Source organism: Nannobrachium achirus (assembly GCF_963921795.1).
Source record: "Nannobrachium achirus genome assembly, chromosome: 16".
Lineage (NCBI taxonomy): Eukaryota > Metazoa > Chordata > Actinopteri > Myctophiformes > Myctophidae > Nannobrachium > Nannobrachium achirus.
This window is the reverse complement of record NC_137823.1, coordinates 1,870,398-1,889,762: the sequence shown is the minus strand read 5'-3', so window position 1 is coordinate 1,889,762 and position 19,365 is coordinate 1,870,398. Positions and strand designations below refer to the sequence as shown.

The 19,365-nt window shown below is 42.0% G+C and overlaps 1 protein-coding gene across 1 annotated transcript; it reads right to left on the bottom strand.

Annotated features, from left to right (window-relative positions):
- Positions 1–481: 481 nt before the first annotated feature.
- On the bottom strand, positions 482–18,966 carry LOC308300528 (complement C1q-like protein 2). The gene is made up of 6 exons (XM_080744376.1): positions 18,806–18,966; positions 15,571–15,645; positions 10,802–10,906; positions 3,770–3,820; positions 3,056–3,178; positions 482–1,195 (listed from the first exon to the last, which is right to left on the bottom strand). Exons 1-6 carry the CDS (start codon positions 18,888–18,890, stop codon positions 909–911), a joined length of 726 nt encoding a protein of 241 aa, XP_080600502.1. The 5' UTR covers positions 18,891–18,966; the 3' UTR covers positions 482–908.
- Between the last annotated feature and the right edge of the window lie 399 nt (positions 18,967–19,365).

Genomic DNA, 19,365 nt, shown 5'->3' with positions numbered 1-19,365 from the left:
AATTAGAAAAGAATAAAAGTAGTAGATAACTCCCAACCCAATCAGCTAAATATCCGGTGCCATTTAGGGCTGCAATAGCTTATAGAAGTTCTAACTTCTTCTAAGTAACATTCTTCATTATTCGAAAATCGAGTGTGCCACTTATACAGACCGGTTGGTGAGATTCTGTTTTACGAACACATTCTTGTGTCATGCTTACGTTTTACTAAATGAATCATTGATTCATGCCATCTAACAACAACGTTATACTTAGTATTTAAAACCTTAACCATTATTAAAAACATAGTTTTATCAAATATTGTTCATAAGTATTAGTAACCAGGGAGGAAAAAAAAAATCATCCCTAAAACAATTTCTTAGATTTCAATGTGTAGGTTAATTGAGAAGAATAAAACAAAATACAAGTATGTATATATATATATATATATATATATATATATATATATATATATATATATATATATATATATATATAACCTACAGTATAGTAACCTTAATAGAAAATGCAAACGTTGCTCTGTGGTCCTCATTGTTAGCATTTGTTCCTTAATTTGTTTTATTTTTAGTGATCACAATCTGGAGGTAAAATATTCCTTTGCACATGCTGGAGAAATCAAACTAGCAACAGCAAAGTTGAGTGTTACATAGTACACACTCTATAATGGTACCAGTCAGGGGCGTCACAAAGGGGGGGAAAGTGGGACTGAGTTACTAGGGCCCAAGGTGGAGGGGCCTTAAGTTATACTTTAGCTATTGAAAAATAGTAGATATACAAGCTGCGGCACTCGGTGCCGCGCTGTGAGCTTGTACATCTGCTATTTTTCAATAGTTAAACCCCCTCCCCCTATGAATCTTGTACCCAGGGCCCAGAATTTGGTGCGACGCCCCTGGTACTGGTAGTAACAGCGTTAGACCAGAACACCACTCCACTGGTTCTGGTTCAGGTTGCTGGCTGAGGTGGCATAGAGCCTGCATCTAGCAGGTAATCTCATGTAAACTGTGTCTCTCTCCTCCAGCTCTATGATAATTCCATTGGAAATGGATGCCCAATATCCGTGATTATTCCAACCAACTTCATGCATGATTTTCTCATCATTTTTGTACATGTGGATGGACAGATACTCCTTTGATGCTCCATGTTGAGATGCAGTGAACATGAAGAGATAGACTCCTTTAACTGGACATGTGAAGATACCTGTCAGAATGATAATGTATTAATAATAATAAACAAATCGCACATCTGCTACATATCGTTGTCGGGCAGAAACCTTGTCCGAACATGTGTATGTTTCTTTTTTTCCATTAAAGGGATATTTCATTTAAAAAATTAAAAAATACAAACTTTTGGTCATTTTATTGTCTAATCAGGCTTTTATGAACACCCTGCACAGATTTTAATTTGCTTCATTCAATATTTAGATATTTGATGTAAATGCTATCAGTTCTCCTCCTCCAGGAGGAGGGCCCCATACACACCCATTGTAAACTTCAAACTCCATTTTAACCAGGATAGATTCATTAAAAACACCCATTATTTCTTCTAGTGACTCATACTACCCTCCTAATACGTGAGTTTTTTTGATAACTTTTTTCATTTATTTTTAATAATTCTTTGGGAAAATGGAAAAATAAATAGATACAATAATACAATATTCAAAATAAATAAAACAGCCTGCTCACGTATTAGGAGGGTATTATGAGTCATTAGAAAAAATAATGGTGTTTTTAATGAATCATCATGGTTGAAATGGAGTTTGAAGTTACAATGGGTGTGTATGGGGAGGCCTCCTGCAGGAGGAGGGCCTGATAACATTTACATGAAATATCTAAATATTTAATCAATCAAATTAAAAACTGTTCAGGGTGTTCATAAAAGCCTGATTTAGTGAAAGTGAAATATCAGAGTGATATTAAGTATCACTCTACTTTATACTGAAAACTATTAACAACAGTTTGTAAAAGAATAACTACATTAGAATCCATTGGAACAACAGCTTCTTTGTTTTATATAAAAGTAACAGTTTTGGACATACAAGCTTTCTACTGACAGCAAGATGTGTAAGCTGTGTAATTATTTAGTGTATGTAAAGTTCATTAACACCACTTAAAGTGTGTTCTCAACCTGTGGGTCAGGACCCCCAGTAGCAGCCACTTTGATTGGCATCACCCCAAATCATGATTTACGAGACTGTGGCGGCTTGTGTGGGACAACCAACTAAGGTGTGTACAATGACAATCAACCACACTAATTAAAGATCAAAAAATCACACCAGCGGCTCTATTTCCTGCGGCAGCTAAAAAAGTTCAGGGTCAGCCAAGCAGCCATGACCCACTTTTATAGGGCTACCATTGAAAGCGTGCTCACCTTTTCATTGACTGTCTGGTTTGGTCACACAACATCCCAGGACAAGACTCAGCTAGAGAGGGTGGTACGCCGAGCATCAAAGATCATAGGACTCCCCTCACTCTCATCACTCTTCTCCACAAGAATAATTAGGAAGGCTAATAAAATCATAGCAGACAACTCTCATCCCGCTCACTACCTCTTCAATCTCCTCCCATCAGGCAGGAGATACAGAAGCATTATAAGCAAAACATCTGGCTTCAGAGACAGCACCTACCCCTTAGCTATTAGACACCTGAACTTGCACTGACTCGTTATGCACTTATTCATTTACTGTATGTATATAGCACTTTAAACTGCGGCTGGGGATTGTTTCCTGTTGTTTACTTTTGTGTGTTTATGGATGTCTGTATATGTGCACTGTCCTTGTTTTTGTTTTTTGTTTTATGTTGAGAGTGAACCAAGACAAATTCCTATCAACTTGTTGACATGGCAATAAAGTTATTGAATCTTGAATCTTAATTAGTGTGGTTGGTATAGGCAAGTTAAGGCAACACACTTTTGTTCTAGGTCAGAGAACCATATTACAGCTAAAGTTAACCTGTTTTTTGTTACTGAAGTGAACTGGGTTGAAAATAGTTCACTGAAGTTATCTATAGTGGCGCAAAGTAATTAACATTAGTGAGGACCAAATAATATGAAGATAATCACCATGGATTGGATTGTATGCGTTGCCGATGTTGGTGGTGACATTCCTATAGATCACAGTTGTGTCAATAGTATGCGGTCCAACACTTTGGCCCAGGCCAACAGAGAAGGCCACCTGTGGTTTGTCTGTCAACACAGGAACACGAAACAACTGTTAATAATTCAAAAACTATGAATTATACTAAACACTCAAGCATATATATATATATATATATATATATATATATACACGGTATATATATAGCAGCCATTGTGAGGTACTGTTCAAGTATAGGAGCTCTTTGAACAAAACTTGTTGATAAAGGTGGGATCTGATCTCTGTGATGCTTTTTAACCCATTTAGAACAGGTACACATTATTGTGTATCATTAGTTTATGCTTTAACTATTGAAAAATCGTGAAAATTAGAATTTTGATACAATTCTATAAGTGTCTTTTGAATCCTTCTAAGATTTTTTGAAAAACCTATGCTGTAGCATTTATGTCTCAGTTGACATTACAGGAGGACCGGTATACAGATCTTTAATCTACTTGGAATCAAGACATGAATTGGCCTTTTAATAAAATGTCAGCTCAAGGTAAAGTCATGTGACTAATACTATACATGTTATCTTTTACGTGTGTGACATTACCAACTCACTTTTACATTTCAGATTCAGTGTTAAGAATAGCATCAGTGTTAAGTCAATATATAGGCCTATACAATACAGTACTTACTGCTCAGTTTCTGCACTTGGGTCTGCACGGTGGACAGCTGAGCAAGGTGGGCTGAAATCGATACAATATCACAATCAATACAATCACATGCAATCAATCATAAATACCCACAGGTAATTAACATTAAATTATGTCATGAGGATTATGAAGCATAGGAAGGCAGTTGGTCCAGACCCGGGGTTCCCAAACGTTTTTGTCTCAGGGCACCCCATAAATATATATTTTTTTAATCCGAGGCACATTATAATTTTCACTCCCAGCACCTTATATTCATAACATATCGTCGTTGTTGGGTGGAAACCTTGTATGTTCAAAACCATTCGTTTTGTATTTATCATCTACAAAATGTACTGAACTAGTGAAAACAGACGATCTACAAGCACACAACGCCTCACATCGTAGATCGGCTGTTTTCACTAGTTTTGTGCGACAGTCTTGTATGATTAAGCAGGGCTTTGCTTTACCAAAAGACGTACACATTTGAAACCTGGAGATACGAGGTTTCTGCCCGACAGTGATGATATTTTGGTGATTAAGTTGCGAGGAAAACGTTGAGATAATAGCCATTTTGGTTAGAACTGACTGTAAATAACTTTGTGTTTAAAATGATACTAAATATATTTTCAAGTGTCCAAATAAATTCCAAATATTATCAAATTATCTCGCGGCACCCCTGGACTGCCGTCACGGCACCCCAGGGTGCCCCGTCACCCACTTTGAAAAGCCCTGGTTTAGGAGAGGCAGCAGTAGAGTTCCTCACCAGACTGTTCAAAATGACTCCTGAACTTCACAATATAGAGATACTGTACAAGGGGGGGATCTTTGGTAGAGGTTTGGGTTGTGTAGTTACGTTGCCATGATGTAACTCCAAATGTGGGGAATATTCTGCATTGACTAGAAATTGATCATTCAAAATAGTGTCCTTGATGACTGTACGATAGAACAGATCTCAAAGTCACTGTTTTAGTAAAAGAGGGACTTTGAGAGCTGTTCAACTGTGCAATGTCAAAAGTCATTGATGAGCATATTTTGAATGATTTTCTATTTTCTATTTTCTTTTTTTGTATTACTTTTTGTCCACCTTTGGAGTTACATCATGGCAAGGTAGCTACACAAGCCAAACCTCTACCAAAGTGTAGAGCTTTAAAAACCTTCTAGTTTTAACCAAATAATGTCACTTACGGTCAGGGTACTAAAGTATCGTTCGATTTTCAATAGGAATTCAATTTTAAAAAATCATTTTTCTCTCAATTTTCTAATTTTCCAGCTCCCCATAAAATCAAATATTGGTTCATTTTTCCAATTTTCTAGCTTGCAAAAAAATCAGGAAAATGCTTCAATTTTGCTTCAATTTTTTAAATGTGTGATTCGTCTTTGTCATTATTTGATTTGGAACCGACAAAGGAAAAACATCTTTAAAAAAGGTATTTTTCATTTTTTACCACATTACGAATATCAAAAAATTGACCAATTTTTTCAATTTTCTAGCTTGCAAAAAAATCAGGAAAATGCTTCAATTTTTTAAATGTGTGATTCATATTTGTCATTATTTGATTTGGAACCGACAAAGGAAAAACATCTTTAAAAAAGGTATTTTTCATTTTTTTACCACATTACGAATATCAAAAAATGGACCAATTTTTCCAATTTTCTAGCTTGCAAAAACATCAGGAAAATGCTTAAATTTTTTAAATGTGTGATTCGTCTTTGTCATTATTTGATTTGGAACCGACAAAGGAAAAACATCTTGAAAAAGGTATTTCTTAATTTCTTACCCCATTACAACAATCAAAAAATGGGCCCATTTTTCCAATTTTCTAGCCCACAAAAAAATCAGGAAAATGCTTAAAATTTGCTCAATTTTTTGAATGTGTGATTCATATTTTGGCATTATTTGATTTGGAACCGACAAACAAAAAATAGGCCCATTATTCAATTTTCAAGTCCAGGAAAGAAATCGTCATCATGAATGTCACGTGACCACGTGTCAAGTCACATGGTACACAACTTCAAAATAAAAGCTGTAGGCTAGTCTAACATCCAAGTAATAGGATCAACATGCAGGCAGGCAGGGGGTCCATGAGGGGTTTACAAGGGGGTCCATGGCTGGTTCCCAAAGTGTGGTTTGCGGACCCCCAGGGTTTCTATGGCTGGTTCACAACAGCCTGGTACACGTACAGCCATGGCTGGTTCCCAAAGTGTGGTTCGGGGACCTCTTGAGGTCCATGACGGATTTCCAAGGGGGTCCATGGCTGGTTAGCAATAAATGTGGTTCGGGGACCTCTGGGGGTCCCTGAGGGGTTTCCAAAGGGGTCCATGGCTGGTTAGCAATAAGTGTAATTGCGACCGTAGGTCGCTACTTACTATCACAGCCTGCACAAACTGTCCGTCTGTCTGTCTGTCTGTCTGTCTGTCCCTCTGTCTGTCACACCTCACACGTCACACTATTGCCCTGCTCATATCTCCGCAACCGTTGGCCCGATCCATGCCAAATTTTGCACACACGCTCCTTGCCTGCCAAACTACAACCTCCATGGACCCCCGGACCTCCAGGGACCCCCAGGTCCCTGGGGGACCCCCAGATGTAAAAAATGACCAAATATGCAAAAATGACCAAATGACCACCCCAACGGGGCTGCTCACGGGGAATTCCCGGGGACCACCGACTCCTGCTGCTCCAGAACGGATGCCAAAGTGGTGGCGCCCCCAGTGGAGGACCCCCTCCACTGCAGCTCACATAAAATGCCGTAACTCGGGCTAGGAGCGTCCGGGAGAGCCGGGGCCGGTACCTATTCGTCCGCCAAGGCAACGCGGAGACCCCACCCCTCATTTCTCACATGGCCCTCTTCTAGCGCCACAATGAGGCCGATTCTTGCTAAACACATTTTTGGACACTGCTCCTACAGATTTTGCCCTAAAATCACGCACATTGGTACACAGTATGTCTACACATTGCCCACACAACTAGGAACCAATGGCAGTTACAGCCCTCTTTGTGTATACACGTGACCTACGGTCGCTTATCTCCCGATTAGGGAGTCTTACTGGTAGTGTAATAGGTGAAATAGTGTAATAGTGCATTACTTGTAATATTGAAATAGCATAAATGTTATTGCGACCGTTATGTCGCAGTTACTATCAAAACCTCGACCAGCTTTGAGTCCGTCCGTCCGTCCGTCCGTCCGTCCGTCCGTCAGTCAGTCAGTCAGTCTGTCTGTCTGTCTGTCACACGTCACACTTTTGCCCTGCTCATATCTCCGCAACCGTTGCCCAGATCCATGCCAAATTTTGCACACATACTCCTTGCCTGCCAAACCACAACCTCCACCCATCAATTCACACATGACCCTCTTCTAGCGCCACCATGAGGCCGATTCTTGCAAAACAAATTTTTGGACACAGCTCCTAAATTTTTTGTCCTAAAATCACGCAAATCGGTACACAGTATGTCTACACTCGTGTCATCAACATGGATCTGTCCCATATAGCGCCACCTTCAGGCCGATTTTTGAAAACACATTTTTGGACACTGCCCTAAAATCACCCTATTAGGGAGTCTTACTGGTAGTGTAATAGCGCAATAAGGGTAATAGTGTAATATTGTAATAAGTGTAATAATATAATAGTGTCATTGCGACCGTCAGGTTGCAGTTACTATCAAAACCTCCACCAGCTGTCAGTCTGTCAGTCAGTCTGTCAGTCAGACTTTCAGTCACACTTTTTCCCTTCTCATAGTGATTTTGGCTGCCAAACCACTACCCCCATTTCTCCCTCTTCTAGCGCCACCATGAGGCCGCTTCTTGCAAAACACATTTTTGGACACTGCTCCTACAAATTTTGCCCTAAAATCACGCAAAGCGGTACACAGTATGTCTACACTGGGTTGACACTGTCCAAGATAGCGCCACCATCAGGGCGATTTTTCAAAGACATTTTTGGACTCTGCTTTTACAGATTTTGCCGTAAAATCACGCAAAGCGTAAAATCACAGCAAAGCGTGATTTTAGGATGCCCTGATGGTGGCGCTATCTCGGACAGATCCATGCTGATGACATGAGTGTAGACATAATGTGTACCGCTTTACGTGATTTTAGGGCAGAATTTGTAGGAGCAGTGTCCAAAAAAGTATGTGTTTTGCAAGAAGCGGCCTCATGGTGGCGCTAGAAGAGGGAGAAATGGGGTAGTGGTTTGGCAGCCAAAACCACTATGAGAAGGGCAAAAGTGTGACTGAAAGTCTGACTGACAGACTGACTGACAGACTGACAGCTGGTGGAGGTTTTGATAAGAATGCACTATTACACTATTTCACCTATTACACTACCAGTAAGACTCCCTAATCGGGAGATAAGCGACCGTTGGTCGCTTATCTCCACAAAAAGGCCAAAAGTTTGTTTTACCAAAATCGTCCTGATGGTGGCGCTGGATGGGACAGATGCGTTTTGATTACATGACTGTAGAGATACTGTGCGATTTGTGTGATTTTAGGGCAAAATCTGTAGGAGCAGTGTCCAAAAATGTGTTTAAAAAAATCGGCCTGAAGGTGGCGCTAAATGGGACAGATCCATGTTGATGAGATGAGTGTAGACATACTGTGTAGCGATTTGCGTGATTTTAGGGCAAAGATTGTAGGAGCAGTGTCCAAAAATGTGTTTTAAAAAATCGGCCTGAAGGTGGCGCTATATGGGACAGATCCAAGTTGATGACATGAGTGTAGACATACTGTGTACCGATTTGTGTGATTTTAGGGCAAAAATTTTAGGAGCAGTGTCCAAAAATGTGTTTTGCAGAATCGGCCTCATGGTGGCGCTAGAAGAGGGCCATATGAGAAATGAGAGGTGGGGTCTCCGCGCTGCCGAGGCGGACGAATAGGTACCGGCCCCGGCTCTCCCGGTCGCTCCTAGCCCGAGTTAAGGCATTTTATGTGAGCTGCAGTGGAGGGGGTCCTCCACTGGGGGCGCCACCACTTTTGCATCCGTTCTGGAGCACCAGGAGTCGGTGGTCCCCGGGAATTCCCCGTGAGCAGCCCCTTTGGGGTGGTCTTTTTTGCACATTTGGTCATTTTTTACACCTGGGGGTCCCCCAGGGACCTGGGGGTCCCTGGAGCTCCGGGGGTCCTTCGAGGTTGTAGTTTGGCAGGCAAGGAGTTTGTATGGAAATTTTGGCATGGATCGGGGCAACGGTGGCGGAGATATGAGTAGGGGGAAAGTGTGACGTGTGACGAGTGACGTGACGGAGGGAAGGACAGGCTGACGGCTGGTGGAGGTTTGGATAGTAGAGAGTGTAAAAGTAACTGCGACCTACTACGGTCGCAATTAAACACACTTATTGCTAACCAGCCATGGACCCCCTTGGAAACCCCTCAGGGACCCCCAGAGGTCCCCGAACCACACTTTGAGAACCAGCCATGGACCCCCTTGGAAATCCGTCATGGACCTCCAGAGGTCCCCGAACCACACTTTGGGAACCAGCCATGGCTGTACGTGTACCAGGCTGTTGTGAACCAGCCATAGAAACCCTGGGGGTCCCCAAACCACACTTTGGGAACCAGCCATGGACCCCCTTGTAAACCCCTCATGGACCCCCTGCCTGCCTGCATGTTGATCCTATTACTTGTTGGATGTTAGACTAGCCTACAGCTTTTATTTTGAAGTTGTGTACCATGTGACTTGACACGTGGTCACGTGACATTCATGATGACGATTTCTTTCCTGGACTTGAAAATTGAATAATGGGCCTATTTTTTGTTTGTCGGTTCCAAATCAAATAATGCCAAAATATGAATCACACATTCAAAAAATTGAGCAAATTTTAAGCATTTTCCTGACTTTTTTGTGGGCTAGAAAATTGGAAAAATGGGCCCATTTTTTGATTGTTGTAATGGGGTAAGAAATTAAGAAATACCTTTTTCAAGATGTTTTTCCTTTGTTGGTTCCAAATCAAATAATGACAAAGACGAATCACACATTTAAAAAATTGAAGCATTTTCCTGATTTCTTTGCAAGCTAGAACATTTGAAAAATTGGTCCATTTTTTGATATTCGTAATGTGGTAAAAAAATGAAAAATACCTTTTTTAAAGATGTTTTTCCTTTGTCGGTTCCAAATCAAATAATGACAAATATGAATCACACATTTAAAAAATTGAAGCATTTTCCTGATTTTTTTGCAAGCTAGAAAATTGAAAAAATTGGTCAATTTTTTGATATTCGTAATGTGGTAAAAAATGAAAAATACCTTTTTTAAAGATGTTTTTCCTTTGTCGGTTCCAAATCAAATAATGACAAAGACGAATCACACATTTAAAAAATTGAAGCAAAATTGAAGCATTTTCCTGATTTTTTTGCAAGCTAGAAAATTGGAAAAATGAACCAATATTTGATTTTATGGGGAGCTGGAAAATTAAAAAATTGAGAGAAAAATGATTTTTTAAAATTGAATTCCTATTGAAAATCGAACGATACTTTAGTACCCTGACCACTTACCCCTACCTTTGCCAATACAGAATCAATTTGCCTATACTTTCAAATGTGCTTCCGAGGAACATCCAGATTGTCTAAACTAAGCATCAGTTCAGATATTTAGACTTTTGGTGGTTTGTAGAATATTCTCAATACTGTACCTTAGGGGTGGGCGATATGGTGATAAATATCGATATGCAATTTCAGAGATATCGTATATATCGCGATACAATTGAGGGAGCCTTGTAAAAAAATCCTGTTTAATCGTTAATACAGAGATTCATTGCAGAATTCAATTTAAACCTGCATTTTGGTCTAAATCAGAAGTTCTCAAACTTTAATATGTCAAGGTCTCCACTTAACCTTGACAGGATACAAATTAAACCATTTGGTTTCATTTGTATGCTGTCAAAGTTACATACCCAGACCCAGAGAGTCTAGTTTTTGTCAAGTAACTTGAACAATGACCATAAAAACCAACGTGAAAAAGAATCGTGATAAAATCGTGTATCGTGATACAGCTTGGGAAAATATTGTGATGTTGTATTTTTCCATATCGCCCACCCCTACTGCACCTGCTTTTTGTTTCTGCAGCTCTTCGACTAGCTTCTCACTCTCACTAAGTCTGGTCTGGAGCTGGTCCATCTTGGTTTCACTGGCAGACAGCCTGGAAGCCATATCTGAAAGAGATCACAGAGAAACTGACGAGTGAAATTCAGTGGTGGAGAAAGTACTCACTGGTTTTAGGCCTAGGATTATTGAATGCTTTAACTATTGAAAAATAGCAGATATACAAGCTCACAGCGCGGCACCGAGTGCCGCGCTGTGAGCTTGTAGATCTGCAATTTTTGAAAAAGTCGTGAAAATGTGTGGAAAATCTTTGAATATGTATTTTTTTACGTGAACGTTTGTAACTCTAATTTTGCTTCTGGGTGGTCCCTGGAACTAAATATTTTGAGATGGGGTTTCGTGGCCAAATACATATCATTTTGGGGGTCCTTCACAAGTTTTGAGAACCACTGACATAGTCTCTCAAGAACAGACTAACTGAGCTCCAGTTAAGTGAAAAGGACCTTTTCTTTGACGATGGCTGGCCAGATTGCTGACATAGAAACACAGGTTTTTAAAAAAAACCTTAGAAGGATTCAAAAGACACTTATAGAATCGGGTCAAAATTCAAATTTTCACAATTTTTAAAAACTAGCAGATCTACAAGCTCGCAGCGCGGCACTTGGTGCCGTGCTGTGAGCTTGTATATCTACTATTTTTCAATAGTTAAAGCATAAAATAATAATACACAATAAGGTGTAGGCCTACCCGTTCTAATGGGTAAATGTGTAGTAATACTGCAATCTATAAATACTGTTACAAGTAAAAGTCTGGTAAAAATGTCTTGAGTTACGGTATAGCACAAATGTATTGGCATCCAAATGGACAAAAGGTGGTTGCACACTGCTGCGTTTTTCGTTGCGAAATGCGTTTTTCAGGGCAAGGAGAGAGAGAGATAGAGAGAGCAAAGGACAGAGTGGTGCGCGAAACGGACGGCAGAGTGCAAACGTGACTGACATAAAGTGAGTTTGATTTTTTTATTTGCGTGCTCCGAAATTCACTCCGATATTCGGCCCGAAAAACGCAGCAGTGTGCAACCAGCTTTAGAGTATCAAAAGTAGAAAGTATACTCATTATGCAGAAGGTCAAGTTTTGATGTAAAAATCTCGTCGTTCTACAAGCTCACAATGCGCCACATTGTTATTTGCTACACATTGTGAGCTTAGAACAGCCATTTTCAAATGGCCGAAATGTAGGCCTATAGGGCTGAAGTGGTTACTCTATGTTTTGTAATAATAATCAAAATCTACAAAATAACTAAAGTTTTCACATAATTGTAGTAGGCCTAGAGTCTTCTTCCTCGTGTCCGGCCATCATCTATATCACATCTTTCCAGTGGGTGGCGCAGGCGAGTGCAGCGGCATTTGGCTCGGCCAGGTCATGTCCAGTACATTGTGGAGCATATCTACATCTCATGATGTGTTCCATAGTTTGTGGTTCGCCGCACGCACATGCATCAGAAGATGCTAATGTCCATTTCTTCATGGATGCCTTGCATCGTCCTTCGCCGACTCTCAGACGGTTTAATGTCTTCCAGACAGCCCAAGGTTGATCATGGCCAGTAGCGAGACATTCCTCAGGGGTGATGCCTCTCTCTGTCCACTGCGTTGTCCGGCTGCCCAGGCTGTTCCACTGCTTGTGCCACTCAGTGATCCTGGCAGCAGATGGCGTGGTCTCCAGTGTTGCAGTGGTGTCTAAGAAGCTGCTCCTGGACTTGAGTCGTTTCTGGGGGGCATAGTGTTCATGAAGTAGGTGCCGGTTGTCGTTGGCCTGCTTTGTGCGTTCTGCTTTGGCGATGACTGCTCTGCGGATGTCAGGTGGGGGGTTGTTTTAATGCACCCAGTCACTATCCTACAGGTCTCATTTAGGATAGGGTCTATTTTGTGCGCGTGACTTGATTTGTACCAAGTTGGGCAGGCATATTCGGCGGTGGAATAGCACAGGGCTAGTGCCGTTGTACGTAGTGTACTTGGGTGAGCTCCCCACTTTGAATTAGTCAGTTGTCGCAGGAGGCTGTTCCTGGTTGACACCTTAGCTCTCGTCTTCTTGATGTGCTCCTTGTAGCTGAGGGTACGGTCTAGGGTTACTCCCAGGTAGACTGGGTGCTGGTGATTTTCGAGCCTTATTCCGTCCCAAGTCACGTTGAGCTCCCGTTTAGCCTCCCTGTTTTTGAGATGGAAGCTGCAGATTTGGGTCTTCCCAGGGTTTGGACGCAGATGGTTTTCCAGATAGTACACAGACATATCTGAGAGTCCTCTTTCCAGGGTTGACTCAACTTCTGGGAAGGTATGCTGCTGCGTTGTCGTGGCTAGGTCATCTGCATAGATGAACCTGCTGCATCCTTCTGGTAGGGGCTGGTCGTTGGTATAGACATTGAAGAGGAGAGGTGCCAGGACACTGCCCTGTGGCAGCCCGTTGTTCTGGTGGAACCATCTGCTTTTTTTATTGTTGAGTGTGACATAAAACATCCGGTTGCTCAGAAGACATCTGATTGTATTGCACAGTTTGTTGTCCGCTGTCATGTCAAAAAGTTTTTTGATCAGCAGCCTGTGTTGGACGGTGTCATAAGCTGCCGACAGATCTACAAAGGCAGCGCCTGTTATCAGCTTCTTCTGGTAGCCGTCCTCGATGTATTGGGTGAGGTTTAGCAGTTGGCCTGAGCAAGACTTTCCGGGTCTGAAACCAGCTTGATCTTTAATCAGCTCAGCGTCTATCTGGGGGGATAGTCGGGTAAGGAGTAGTCTCTCGAACAGCTTGTAGGTGATACATAGTAGGGAGATGGGCCGGTAGCTTTTGGGGAGGTTGGGGTCTTTTCCAGGTTTTAGGAGAGCGATGATGGTGGCTTTCCTCCAAATTGTTGGTATGTGCTGGGTTTGGAGGCAGGTGTTATACATGTTCATAAGCCATTGTTTGGCGGCTGGGCCCAGGTGAGTGATCATCTCGGTCAGTATGTCATCAGGACCTGCAGCTATGCCCAGCTTCATGGTGCTTAGTCCTGCTTCAAGCTCCTCAAAGGTGAAGGGCTTGGTTAGGATAGACATGTTCTGCTGACTGCCTGGGATGGTGGTGAGATGGTGTTGTCCTTTAGCCCTGCGCTTTTCCGCTCGTCTCCCATTGGCCACCAGTTGGCTCCCTACCTGGTTTGGTGTTACATCGGATATAGCCGGTGGTGTGATCTTATCACCGTTTATTTTCCGGATTGTAGACCAGGCTTTTTTGCTGTTCTGGGTCATATTGATGTTCTCTACAAGATCCTGCCAGGCTTTCCGCCTTTCCTTCCCTAGGGATTCCATGAGTGTGTCGCTCAGTTCACTAGTGGCATCTGAAAAAGGGTCCTTTTGAAACTCCAGTTCATAGCACTCCAGCATCTGTGACGACTCCTCTGTGAGGCCTGCGATATATTCTTTTCGGCATCCACGTGGGATATGTGCGCAAGCTGTCTTCTTTACAGCCTGAACAAACATGGTGTAGTTGTCAGGTGTGGGTTCAATGTCTGTTAAGGCTTTTTCCATTCCTTCGCTATATTCGTCCCATTTGGCCTTCATGAGGTTGAAACGGCGTCGAAAGGGTACTTCGGACTTTGTGATGGCAGGTTTGATCGTGACTGAGATTGGTCGATGTTGTGACTTGGGGAGCGGTTTCAGCACCGTTTTCTCAGTCAGATGTGCTAGTCTCTGGCTGATGAAGCACAGATCAGGGTTGTAGCCTCTTCTCCAGCGGCAGCTGTTGAAGGACTTGGGGAGTTTAGAGTTGTGAATGAGCTCCAGCTGCAAGCCTGTGTTTTCCATCCAACTTTCAACTAGTTCACCATCGCTGTTGGTTGAGTCATATCCCCACATTGTGTGGTGGGAATTAAAGTCCCCAATCACCACAGCATGCTTCTTCCTACATTTAGGTGGTAGTTCAGGCCATACAAAGGGGCTAGCAGGTGGTTTATACAGCAAGGTAATGGAGATCTCAGGCAGGCATATCGTGACAGTCTCTATGTTGGTATCTGAGCTGTTAGTATGGAAGTCCCTGACGTCCAGCAGGGGCTTCACAAACATGGCTGATCCTGGCCTAGAGTAAAAAGTACAATAGTTTAGTCTGAAATGTAGTGGAGAAGAAGTAAAGGTACTGACAACTGGAAACATTTGAATCACATTCCACTTTGTACATGTATAACTTCTATAAGCCTTCATTTTTAAGACCTTCAAACTCCATTTAACCATGAAACTCATTGAAAACACACACCCTGCTTCTGGTGGCTGATATTGTCCTTCTAATGAATGTTAGAGTCATCAAAAAAGTAATTGAAAAAAAAAACGCGGCGCTCTGATCAAATTCATATTCATATTATAATATTGCAGATATACAAGCTAAATAGCAGATATGCAATAGCAGATATACAAGCGGCACAGATTGAATATTTTTGACCTGATTCTATAAATGTCTTTTAAATCCTAACAGGTTTCTAAAAAGCCTATGTTTCTATGTCAGTGGACCCCCAAAATGATATGTATTTGGCCACGGACCCCCACCTCAAAATATTTAGATCCAGGGACCCCCAGAAGCAAAGTTTGAGTTACAAATGTTTGCTTTAAAAATACATACCGGTATATTCAAACAATTTCAAACATTTTCACAACTTTTCAAAAATAGCAGATCTACAAGCTCACAGCGCGGCACCAAGTGCTGCGCTGCGAGCTTGTAGATCTGCTATTTTTCAATAGCTAAAGTATAAAATAATTCTAACCTCCATCTTGTCCTTGCAGGTTGCTCTTCTGCTGTCCTTCCAGGCTGCTCAGCCTGTCCTCCAGGCTGCTCTTAACTCTTTTACTGCCACAGAATTGAACAAAAAGCTCAATCCACTGCCAGCTAAATTGAGAATTGTCGCTCATCTTTGAAGGCCTACTGGAGAAATTTGGTTTCGACTATAAAGACAACAATTATATGGCAACGAAAAATAGAATGTCTACTTTGCAACAGAAAAAGATTTCGAGTTTTTATCTTGTTCTGTTCATTAGCTAGAAGCTGCAGAATGTGGCCTAAAAACAGCTCTTTGAGAACATAAAGCTGAGAAAAATGCATTTTTGTGAAGAATACATTTTCAGGCAGAAATCTCTCTTTAGCCTTTTATTGTTGGCTTCAGTAACATCACACCTATGATCAGTGGTTGTTTACAAACAAATTCAAAAAAATAAAAACAAGAAAAAGTGTCTTTTTACACACTTTTAGTGTGTAAGAGAAGTAAGAGCAGTAGTAAGAGCAGTGCAGAACATTGACACAGTGACATGAGCTTCAGCCTGAATCCTGCTTCAGCTTTCAGGGTTCTCTTTATCTCACTGTGACACTACTGTGACACTACATGTCTACAGTACAGAGTGTATATGTGTGTGTGTGTGTGTGCGTGCGTGCGTGCGTGCGTGCGTGCGTGCGTGTGTGTCATTCAGCCTGCACAGGGCCTGGGGCTCCATTCTGTTTCACTCCAGCCAGGCTCCTCCGGAAGGGCTCCACCGGGTCTGCTGAACTCGTACACGAGCCCATGGTCGATCTGTAAATTATACAAATACATAATTACTATAAAATACATGAAAAATAGTACACCTTCAAGCTCACAACGCGTCACAGCAGAATGCGTGGAGGTTGGGGGCCTACTATTTTCATCAAAAGGCCGTTTTAGAAATGTCAACCCCTGCCTCTCTAACATTCTATGCACTTCCTGCTTACCACACAAATATATATATATATATATATATATATATATATATATATATATATATATATATATATAGTAATTATGTAAAAACAGCATTCATGGTCTGGAGAGGGCACTTTTTACAGATGGATAAAAGGGCAGGGGCTCAAGCCCCCTTTGATGTCTATGTGAGCATGTGCATGGTGCTAAGTCTGATTTACAGAAAAAAGTTTGTTTTTCCACGATGTGGAAATGAAGAAGTAGGCTCATCATCATCGTCGACTCATCATCTAAAATCATAGCCAGGAAAATATCAAATAGTTTATATCTAAACAAATCAATTTACAATTTTGACATTTAGCAAATGACTTACAATAAGTTCATATATAACATAAAATGCAGTTATAGTAAATAGTTACCATGCATTTACTGTCACAGTGAAATTCCCTTTATACCCTGTATACCTATATAAAATGTCACAATGCAACATAGCTCTGTTTACACAAAGCTGTACTCCCTCCAACTGTATATATGTTCCCCATTTTCAACAGTTTTTATTTGTAACACTTGCTTTGGCAATGTAAACGTATGTTTTCTCATGCCAATAAAGCTCCTTTGAATTGAACTGAAAAGCTACATCATCAGCTACTGATGATGATGATGACGATAAAAAGAAACCTCTCCCTCTCTCTCACACACATCGTACGCACGCACACACAAACTAAGCCAATAAATCCTAAATTCCCATCAAATAATCCTAGTAGGCTGTGCAGTGCACGTACACTACACGCGGTACGTGCACGCGCGTGATAGGAACTCCACGTGTGTCCTGAGTAGCGACAAAAACAAACCAAGCACGTGGATCCTAACTGCTTGGATCAAGTTACTGATCCGGTCCGGATACGGAAACATTTCTTGCATGTATGTGTACGTGTAAATAGCCGGATGCAGTAGGCGGGCTCTAGACCGGATCCCAATGTCGGAGTGGCAACACGTCGCAATGGAAAACCGTTACCCTATCTCACTGATCACTGACCATCCCCCCATCCCAGGCTTCCAGTTCCACACGGATGCTCTGTTATCACACAGTATACAACTATATACAGTATACAACTATACAATACATACATGCACTGGATTGGAAGTCTTACTTTGGACAGTAGAATCGTGGCCTCTGTTCTCCGAGGGGTCTCTACGCGGAAGCCATTCTTCATTGGCCAAATCGCCCAGTTCGTCTGTCTCTTCGCGGCGGTGGCGGCGGTACATGGGTCTCTGCTGCTGCGGCGATGTGAGCCCCCGGGCGGGGGGATCCATCCTACACGGGGGTCGAGCTCCGTCGGGATCGGTTTCCACAATATCACGAGGCTCTTGATCCACTTCTGGACCCCGGTTCTTCGCGACTGGCACCATCTTCAATCTTTTTATCTTCAATACCAACGGCTACAGTGATCTTTTTCTCTTCTTCTTCATCATCATCATCATCATCATGATCATCATCACGACCACCACCACCATTCGTGGGCGCTGCCTGGTCCTGAGTCACCAACGCGGGTAGGTTTGTAATCCTAATTCTAACAAAGTTTGTTTCTATCCGTGGATCTGCTCTGCTGCTGGCTGCTGCTCCGGCCAGGGGGGGAGGGTCGCACTTCGGCGGAATGATACCAGCAAGTTGAGGCTGAGTTGGCCTAATACATCTCAATATTCTAGTACTGCTAAATACTACTACCTACTACAATTACTATACTACTAATACTATAAAACAACTGATTTCCGACAAAATGATCGCTTTTACCAACGTTTCTCTCTCTCTTTCTCTACTAACAGCCCGATGCATAAAACAATATAGTCCCTCAAGCCTGCTAGCAGCTAGCAGTGGCGTCAGTTCAGAACAAGCTAAGGTATGGCAACATGACTGGTGTCTGGTGAAGACACCAGTCATGTTGCCATACCTTAGCAACAGGCACGATGAAAAGTACATTTTTATTATTTCCCCTTGTCAAGGTATGGCAGCTGCATACCCCTGCCATACCCAATTGACGCCCCTGGCAGCTAGGCTGGTGCAGAGTCGCTCTGGGCAGGCGGAGCCAGGACAGTCTGTTTACTTTTTTTTTTTATGAAAGGTTTCCGGCTGTCCTCAAAACGACACCACGACCAATTATGCATTCAAAAGTTGCGCAAGGACGTCTTTTATCATAATCCATAAAAAACATCAAACGAACGAACGCCCGTATTGGCCCTACTCGACCTCAAGAATTGGGGCGAACAGGAACGTTCAAAGCAGTATAAGAGTTAAGTTGCTTGAACAGCGCGTTGACCTCATAGCGGATGTCGTCGGCCTCCGCCAGACAGAACAGGAAAAGAAGCAAAGCGGCCTTCATTCTGAAGCTCAGAACTCTGAAGACAGACAAGTGGGACGCCGCGTATTTATGGGACGTTCAGACCCTAGCATTGATTGGTGGGGGGATATAGTCTGTTCCTGTTTCTCATTTGGGTGGAGGGAGGCGTGGAGAAGCATGTTTGGAGCCAACTGATTGTGTGTCTGGAGGGGGTTCAAAGTGTAGCTTGTGTAATTTAATCATATTGATCTAACTCAGGGGTCGGGAACCCAAAATGTTGAAAGAGCCATATTGGACCAAAATAACAAAAAACTAATCAGCCGCAAAAAATTAAAAGCCTTATATAAGCCTTGAAGGCAACACATGCTGTTGTGTTAAGTGTCTATATTAGCTATATTAGCCTACTATCAAAATGACTAAGTAGGCTACAAACATTTGTAGCCAAATGTAGCATGCCTTCCCTGGAAATGTCTTTCCACATAACTCTTTTTGTTATTTGATAAATTCTCATTACAAA

Coding starts and splice junctions, on each gene's coding strand:
- LOC308300528 (XM_080744376.1), bottom strand. CDS start 18,890: ATGAAGGCCGCTTTGCTTCTTTTCCTGTTCTGTCTGGCGGAGGCCGAC. Junction 3,179..3,769: donor CCAAGTGCAGAAACTGAGCA/GTAAGTACTGTA, acceptor CTGTGTTGACAG/ACAAACCACAGGTGGCCTTC. Junction 1,196..3,055: donor CGCATACAATCCAATCCATG/GTGATTATCTTC, acceptor TCATTCTGACAG/GTATCTTCACATGTCCAGTT.